Here is a 9,405-nt window from a genome sequence, read left to right as displayed (position 1 = left end):
TTTTACTCTTCCTTCCTCCTCAAGTGACCATGAGTAATGCAATAAATTGTCTATCACAGCCGTCATCCGTCTTCGCGACGCAGTGGCCTTGGTTTTTTTTATGTTGATTCTCCTATATCATAACTACAATTCATTAATATTTGTTGGTAGATAAACTGAGACCAGTCACGGTTGTAACTTGTGGCAAAATAGAGGAGGCACTACAGTGCTTGTACATGCTCGTTTGGTGGCAGCTAGGATCCTTTCAGATGGCAACACGATTGGGTACACGCTTATCGGTAAGGAAAAGTGAACTTTTATGAGGACTCCCCTCAGCATGAAAGTGTGTTCTTCAGAGTACACAGTTTTCTCCTATGCGGCACAAAAAAAAAAATTATGAATTAACTTTTTTTTTTTTTCAGAGAATGAATGGTGTTTGCATCAAGGCAGAGCGTAGTAACCCTGAACCCATGCTACTTTTTGTAAGTAAAGTAAATTTTGAGTATTTGGTCTGTGGTTTTATGTTCACAATAATGTGATGCTTGTGAGTTGATATGATAGGCGGAGGCCAGCAGTATACTTGTTTGTGCGGTGGCAACCAAGATTCTTTTTACAGTTGACATTGTGTAGTGTTTCACTCTAGTATACACAAAATTTAACCTTGATGGAGATGGAGACTTTTCTCGGGCATGTGCGTATTGTTTAGAGTGTGCAGTTCTTTCCCGATTCGACTTGGAAATGAATAAAGCTGTTGCAGGTCAGTACGGATCTTGATGTCAAGAGAGAGCCGAGTAGCCCTGAATCCAAGCTACACGATGTGAGTTAAGTCTGCTTTTATAGCTAAGCTGCTGACCCATATGCGGAGAATTCTCATATTCCCAGAGGAGGGTGGAGCACCCAACTTCCACATCTCTCTCTCTCTCTCTCTCTCTCTCTCTCTCTCTCTCTCTATATATATATATATATATATATATATATATATATATATATATATATATATATATATATATATATATATATATATATATATATATATACACACACACACACACACACACACACACACACACACACACACACACACACACACACACACTGCGAGTAATAATTCAATGGGCCAGTTAGTCTTCGTGAAGGTATGGGATAAGGCACAACGGGAGCGTTGTCAACAAGGATAAATATATTTATTTCCCTGCAGTTTCAGGAGGGGTCCTCTCTTCATCAAGGGATGGGCTGAACTAACATAGGCGTTCAATTGAACGTCTATGTTAGTATCATATATAGCAATGAGCGACAGAACAGGCAACACTCGTACTTAGGGCAAGCTGATCTTTATCTCGGCCTGATTCCGTGATAGCCGTGATTCGATCCCGCGACCTGCGGGTCAGCAGTCGAGTACCTTAGCCACTAGACCACCGTGGCGGGGCTTTCCACATTAATATACTTTGACGTAAAAAAATGCAATGGCTTGTTGCATTTCTTGATGCCGAACTTGAACTTCGCCTCGTGTCGGGCGTCACGCAGTCAGCCATTCACATCTGTTTAGATATTGTGGTTACTGTTTTACCGTCAATTCAAGCACAATTGACCATGTTCACTATATTAAACATGGTTTCTAAATATCCTAGCCTTACTTCGTGTAAGACTGGATGTGTTGCTATCGTATTCATTTTTTCGGCCTTGTGCCGAAACTGTGACTTCCTTGTTCTATACACTCCTGTCTGTGACCATATGTGAAAGCCTAGATATTCTTCTAAATATCAAATAATACCTAATTCTTTTTTTTTTATAGAAGCATGTTGACCCCAATGAAGAGCCAGCTGAGGCTGCACTTGGCAGTGACTACAATGAAGCTACGAAAGACATCATGAATGACCGCCTAGGGTAAGACTTGAACCCAATGAAGAACAATTGAAAGCTATGTTTGTATTTCCAGTACGGTGAATCTTAAATTTATTCTAATGTTAATTATTGCCTACAAATTAGCAATACATTTACCTTCATGCAAGCCTCTTGTTTACATTTTCTAGACTGTACTTCAAATTGTCTATGGCCTAGGTTCGCTTACTTGCTGCTCAAGCTTTTGAGGAGACTAAGAACCACATTTTAATAAGGCCCGGCAACACTTTGTCTAATAACCATCGTGTCTTCACTAAAAGAGTTTGTTGCCTCACAAATCGACTTTATAAAAAAAGTGTCAGAATCCATCAAGTATGAGAGAATTTACAGATTTGTTGCACATCGTGATTACCATCTCTCATCTCTAGTACAGACGAATGCACCGTTTTTCTTCAAAGGCGCTGCCTAATTTAAATACGATTGCAAGCCCAGGATGCTCAAATCAGCCAATGGTCGTGTATTTGGGTCTGTGATGCAGTCATTTCGGTATATGGCTTCATTTGTGAAAGAAAATTATTTCTAGCTTACTGTGAAAATTATTTGTAAATTTCAGGTTGCATGCTCCACTGTAATGCTTGGCTCGCGTATTCTCGCAAGCCCCGACTACTGATTACCAGCGTTTTTTGACCATGCTGAAAGAAATTACATTTTGTATTGTGCTGCCATTAGTAAAGCCCAAGACCTATATGTGACCAAAAGGAATACTGATAAGTTGTATGTTTCTTCTGCAACTGAATCAGTGGTCAGCATTCATTTTCCTGCATCTATAAAATTCCTTGAAGGAAAATGTGCCATCTGTTTCTAATTCTGTAATTGTCTCGGTAAGGTATAGCAAGCCTATAAGACGCAGTGGCCTAACAAGCTACCCAGATTAGGTAAGCTGTGAGGTGGAGTCTCTTCATGTAAGATTAGTGGGGAGAGAGTGTTTTTTCTTTGTCTCTAAAATGGCCAGAAATACCTTTACTGTATTGTCAGGAAACACTGCGAATCAATAGTCAAGGCTCCTAAGAACGTCCAAGCCAGACATTGTAGCATTGCAAGCAGCCTGGAATTTACAAATAATTCTCGAAGTTGGCTAGAAATTGCTGTCTCTTCTTTCTACAAATGACGCCACATACTGAAATGACTGCTGCATAAACCCGAATTCACGGCCATTGGCTGATTTGAGGATCATAAGCTGCATAGTTCAAGCGGCTTCCACAGGAGGTCGCCACATTCCCATGCGCAATTACGCGAAAGGTAAGTTGTGTGCTGTAAAAATAAATAGTGCTCAAGCTCATGATGTGCACTAGAGGGAACCTCTTTCTCTCGTGCCACCCTTCCTTGCGTAGCTTCCAGCAATCGTCCGGACGAGAGAAGACAGAAAGTAATTACAGCAAGGTGCAAATCTCTGTAACCCTGCTTGTTCGTGACAGATTGTAAAGTTTTTTTTTGTAGCAGTTGAACCGGGAGACAATAAACATCTTTAATAAAGCTATTCGATGGTTACTTGGAAAAGTGCTGCTGGGCTCTTTCAGGGCATTGCTTGGAGCACAAACTCATTGTAATATATATCCATTAATTTTTGCTGGTATTAGTCATAATAATTGGGGCTAATGGGTTTCAAGTTATCATGATTGTGATGCTTTTGATAAGGCAGTTATACTGAGACCTACAATGTGCCTTTTTGTTTGGTGGCAACCAAGATATCAAAAGACCAGTCTCAATGAAATACGGGAAATTTCGTATAGTTGCTGGATTAGTGTGGCTGGCATTGGTTCTACTTCTCGTATTTTTATAACTCGCGACGGAAAACAAATAAATGGTGGTGATCTCAATCTGAGTGTAAGCTTTACATTTCTGCACGGCTCACACTTGCTTTTTCAGAGTGTGTTAAGTAGTAAACATTGTTTGGGTGCTATCACCCACCGTAAAGTCATTTGTGCCTTGTGGTGCACAAGTGTGTCACAGATAGGCGGCATTTAGGTTTAACATCTGCCGAGTGGTTGGTGGCACAGGGCACGAGCTGGTTCTCTATCACTGTAATCGAGGTTAGCGCGGTCGTGCTAGCTGTGCGGCCCGGCAGTGAGGCTGTTATTATTATTGTTAGTATTACTACGCGGTTTGTATATGCAAAAAACACAAGACACAGATGAAATAGGGCTGACAACTGCCACTTATAAGGGCACGACGCCTGCCTGCTCCTTCAGAAAGGGGAGGCATAGAGGAAAGGAAGGCAGGAGAGAAGAAAAAAAAAAAAAACACGTGAGCACAATTTAGTAGTCGCATAAAAAAAAAAACCCTACAAGCACGAGGTCAAGTCGGTTAGTTTTTTCAAAAAAGGTAGCGGGGTTTGATGGGCCTAGTAGTACATTCTTCTGAGAGCAACCTTGAGGCTAGGCAGCCACATAGAGAACATTAGCGAGTCTCTTTCGCGTGTGGTAGCTGCCGCGAATGGACATCTCCCGTGGCGGGTTCATGGGGAAGATGTCATGGGTTGTCTCCCGTGGATCCCTCATGATGAGTCGACCGTCGGCGACGCCGCAATCGCGGTACCTTGTAATGTTATTTTCTTGAGTGTGATATTGGAATATTGCATGAGGTTGTTTTTAGTGTGTCACTAGTGACATATTTGATTCGGCTGGCGATATTGTTTGTGTAAACTGTAGTTGAATAAATGTGCACAAATGCTTGACGTGGTTCGACCGCGTCAACGGTGTGCATGTTTTCCGGTAGCGTGGTGCTCTCGCCTGGGACCCCACAATACGTATCCAAATTCACACACACAGTACCTTGTATGTATTTTTATAATAATGAGCAACAAAATGTTTTAAAGAAATGCAGAAGAAGTCACAGCTACCCCGCTGCGGTGGTCTAGTGGCTAAGTTACTGGGCCGCTGACCCGCAGGTCGCGGGATTGAATCCCGGCTGCGGCGGCTGCATTTCCGATGGAGGCGGAAATGTTTTAGGCCCTTGTGCTCAGATTTGGGCGCACGTTAAAGAACCCCAGGTGGTCGAAATTTCCGGAGGCCTCCCCTACGGTGTCTCTCATAATCATATGGTGGTTTTGGGACGTTAAACTCCACATACCAACCAAAAGGTCACAGCTTTGCCGCAAAGGTGAAGCAATGAACCCGATAGCAACAAATTGGAAGGTCACGCGCGGAATGGCAAGCAGATCGAAACGTGCCCCGCGTTTCTCACACACAAATGACGCACGAAACAGGTACAGATAAACGCGAATAAGTATCTCAGTTCTTAATTCGATGTGTCTGAAAAGCGCTCTCTTTTTGCAAACGGAGACTGTGCTTTGATTACAGCGACCTTTGTGTGCCTGGTAACTACTACAGAATTGTTCTCATGAAAATCCAAGGCCAGCCAAGATGTATTACGATCCTCCCCACCGTGAGATTAGGGTGCGCGAGTGAGCGTCGACCCTTTCCTCTTCGCAATGCAAAGTACGCGTGGTAGATGAGTGCATGCGCTGCCGAGTCGTGACGATGTGGCGACGCGGGCTCATTGCGCCATCTTGCTGGTAATGCTGAAAACACGATAGTTCCCCCCACAGATGCCCGTCAGCAGCGGTAAGTGTAGATATAGATAGCTTGCCGTTTGAACATTAAAGGGCGTGCCTCTCCGTGGCTAGGTGGTTAACGCCTTGCACTTACGGCTCAGAGGTCCCAAGTTCAATTCCGTGCACCGGAGTCTTTTTCTGGATTATTTTTCTTTCTTCCATTTACATATATATAGATACGTATACAGATACAGTGAGTGACAACGATGCTCGCGGCTAAATCCAGCCGAGAGTGTCCATATAATTGCTATCGCAATAATAAACAGTAGTTTTCAGCATACTGGCGGCCACATTATATGCTTTCTTTTTCTGTTTTATTATCGTATTTTGAGCACAGACTATGTAGATTATCATGTAAACCTAGCCCATGGTTCATACACAGATGTTAATTAGTATGTATATACGAACCATTCTAATCATCATCATCATCGTTAGTCACACGAGCTGCGTCGCTTTAGCCTAGCATGATGGCATTAATAGATAGCTTTGCTACTGCCATACCAGAGGTTGTCTTATCGACTAAAATCAGTAGTCGTGCTGAATGGAGCGACGCGATAGTTCACGGCAGCCGTCCTATCCAGTAGGGTGCATGGGCCCCCGAGATACTATTTGAGGGAATTTTTCACAGCGCCCAGGTGTACGAACAGGTGCCCACATAATTTATTTATTTATTTATTTCTCTTTAAGTTGGGGTAAGAAAGGAATAGTCGATTCATAGCAGTACGCATCACACATTTTGCCATACATCTTCTATATATCACCATGCCCACTCTTGCTTTATTATGAGTGACATGAAAGCTGCTGATGAAGATGTATAAGTCGCTGAAGTTAGATAATTTTTCTTTAGCTAGACTTGCTCTCCCTGTGTCCCATCTGAATTGCCGCAGCGCTAACACAGCTGAAAGGCGACCGTCTTCCTCATGCTGTTTTTCATGGTATCGTTTTGAATCTATGCCAGTGTTGTCAAACAGCTATGAAGCAAGTCCATGGTCACTTCACTTTATTATTGTTATTCAGTTGTGTATTTGTTCATGTCCAGAATCCCGGAAGATGCTGCAGAATCGTCGAGAAAAAAACCTCCAAGGCAGTGCGAACGTGTCTTACAGGTGTGACGTGTGTGGACGGTGCTTCACGAACAAATACGCTTTCAAAAGTCATCAGACAGTGCACTCGAGCGAAAGGCAGCACCAGTGCAAAACGTGCGGGCGGTCCTTTGCGAGGAGCCGGGGCCTTAAAAGTCACCAGATGGTGCACACAGGTGAAAGGCCACATGCCTGCCCAGTCTGTGGTCAAACGTTTGCCAAGAGTTCAACCCTGAAAGAACAGCACAGGGCCCTCCACACAAACGAAAAGCCCTATGCTTGCGTGGTCTGCAGTAAGAAGTTTGCTGCGAGCTCAAGTCTTTACAAACACAGGCGTGTGCATACGAATGAAGCCCCGTGTACATATGCGTGCGAGATTTGCCCTTCCAAATTTTGCCAAAAGCTATCCCTGATGAAGCACAAGCCGCTACATGCAAGCGGAGTGTTGGTGGGCATCTGCACAGAATGCGGCAAAAACTTCAAGAGCACGAAATCTCTGGTGCACCACTTCAAATGGCACAACACGGAGAAGGTGCACGCATGCCAACTGTGCCCAGCCAGGTTCACGCGAAAATTTGTTCTGGAGAGGCATTTATTGACGCACAAAGGTGAAAAGCCTTACAAGTGTAGTGCGTGTAGGAGAAACTATTCTAGTAACACAAATCTCACTAGACACATCCAACGTGTGCACACAGATACAGTTGGGGCCACCATGTTCAGCACTGACCGCAGGGTGGAGATTATCACACCAGATAACCCCTTCGCCACAGAGCCTCAGGTGAGTGCATTGCAACGTGAGAACGTGCATTTTTCTGTTGTTCACTCTGCAACATTAATCGGATATGAATGGCTTTGTGTTTCTACGAGGCATTGCTCTTGTCTTGTTACTCTTGATCTCTAACATTTTTATATTGTCGCATGAGAGTATGGTGGGTTTGAGAAATACGACGCAATCGTTTCCCACGTCCCGTGCTTTAAGGTGATTCAGTATGGCTGCTAAATACTTTGCGCTTCATGCGTGCCAGCAGCGGTGTTGTTGTCTAGTAGTTGGGATAGCACGATGTGTTTCCAAGTTGCCAAACACACCCACTTTAGCAGCTTAGTAAAAAGCCATGACACTGTGTTTGTTTGTTTGTTCGATTTGATGATACGTTAATACAGATCTTGATCTGCATGAAATGCAGAAACATTATTATACTGAGATGTGAATGCACACGAAAGAACACCGGATGGTCAGAAACATTTACATGCCACCTAATCGCACAGTTGTTTTTACATGTAGTATAACCTCAAAATTTAATTTTTGTTCGACAACATAAGTTCATGAAAAGGCGAGGAATCGTGCTTTCATGTTGTGCATAGTGTGCCATCTCTGCGAATAAGTCAGATGTTCATCAAAAGACAGATTGCTGTGCACCGAATTGGGAGGACCAGTGCATTCTGCGTGCCAAATCTGTCATGTAAATGCCTACAACACAGTGAATGTGTTTGATGTACAAATGGGGCAGATTTTTTATTTTTTTTATTACCACGTCATAAAGGTTAGTTCGGGCACTTCCGTAAAGGCACGGCTCGTATTCAATGATCTGTCATGTTAAGTGATAAGTTTGGTTGCCAATCAAAATATTGTTCGGGCACTTTTTGACCACTTCTGGCCCATATGCTATTAAAGGGACCAGCAACAAGCCTGGATGTTTCGTTATATCCTGGTGAAGATTGGAGTATTCTTAATTATAATTACAGAATCGGGTATTTTTTTGCAATTTGAATAGTATTAGTATATTTTGAGACAGCACATGAAAGTCCCAAAGATGGCATGTCATGCTGCTGGTGAAAAAGCCTAAGCGTTCTGCAAAGTATTTTTTCAGAGTGCTGTACGTAATCTGCTTTCACTTTGGCACACTACAATTTGTGCTTAAAATTTGCGCCTGCACATAGAAACAAGCCATGAAACAATCTTTAAAACTATGCGTGCTCTCCCGGTGGACATCGCCCTGCTGCGGTGGTCTAGTGGCCAAGGTACTCGGCTGCTGACCAGCAGGTCGCGGGATCAAATCCAACTGCAGCGGCAGCATTTTTGATGGAGGCAGAAACGGTGTAGGCCTCAGATCTGGGTGCATGTTAAAGAACCCCAGCTGGTCCAAATTTTCCAAATTTCTGGAGCCCTCCACTACGTCTCCCATAATCATATCGTGGTTTTGAGATGTTAAACCCCACATATCAATCAGTCAATCATTCCGGCGGACAGTGGTGTGCGGCAGTAAAAAGAATAGGCCACGATGATATGTGCCTTCACTGTACCCAATTGGACTGCACATGACTGTGGCCAGAAAGTAGAGGAAGAAGTGGAGAGCTGCTTCAGCAAGACAGTGACCGTTTCTTAATTTCGACAAGATAGCCCTCAATAAATAGTTTTCTCCAGACAACCTGAATTGCTGTTAGGCATTCTCACTTTTTTTTATACTTATGATGAGGATAAAGGAGTTGACGCACGCTAAGGAGCGACGCTGCCTTTGCGGCAACTAGTGGAACCGGAAATGTGTGTCGACGTAAGGGTATGAGTGCTGTTGAAATGCACGCGCAGCCAACCCCATTATGTGAATAAGAGAGTCAGCAACACAGGCTTTATGAGCAGTCTTACTTCACTTGTTCTGTATTCTTCATGGCCAGTGTATGGTCGTTATCATGCTCACTTAGTAGTGTTTAGAGCATATGCTGCTATATGACTTCATATGCGCAGCATATCAAGAATGAGGATCTGGAATGTTTCACAGAACTTTCTGCATAACCATTCAATGATTAGACACAGACCAATCCGGTTTCTGTTGCTCAAGAGACCGATACCATAAAGTTGGGTTGTCAGTTTCGCCAAAAGCCATGCTTCAGTTTTTT

General features: G+C 43.4%; 1 protein-coding gene across 6 annotated transcripts in view; it reads left to right on the top strand.

Moving 5' to 3' along the window:
- LOC119181057 (uncharacterized) overlaps positions 1-9,405 on the top strand; it is a 52,049-nt gene that overhangs the window by 40,272 nt on the left and 2,372 nt on the right. For 2 of the 6 annotated variants that reach the window (XM_075875319.1, XM_075875318.1), the window contains exons 2-5: positions 402-461; positions 728-796; positions 1,772-1,863; positions 6,471-7,291. In XM_075875319.1, coding sequence (XP_075731434.1) covers positions 402-461; positions 728-796; positions 1,772-1,863; positions 6,471-6,543 — 294 coding nt within the window. In that variant the 3' untranslated portion in view covers positions 6,544-7,291. The remainder of the gene's footprint in view (positions 1-401; positions 462-727; positions 797-1,771; positions 1,864-6,470; positions 7,292-9,405) is intronic. The other 4 variants (XM_075875320.1, XM_075875322.1, XM_075875321.1 and 1 more) reach the window with 4 other exon arrangements.

This window comes from Rhipicephalus microplus, chromosome 10 (genome assembly GCF_043290135.1).
Source record: "Rhipicephalus microplus isolate Deutch F79 chromosome 10, USDA_Rmic, whole genome shotgun sequence".
Lineage (NCBI taxonomy): Eukaryota > Metazoa > Arthropoda > Arachnida > Ixodida > Ixodidae > Rhipicephalus > Rhipicephalus microplus.
The sequence above is the reverse complement of the archived record's forward strand: the minus strand, read 5'-3'. Positions and strand labels throughout refer to the sequence as shown.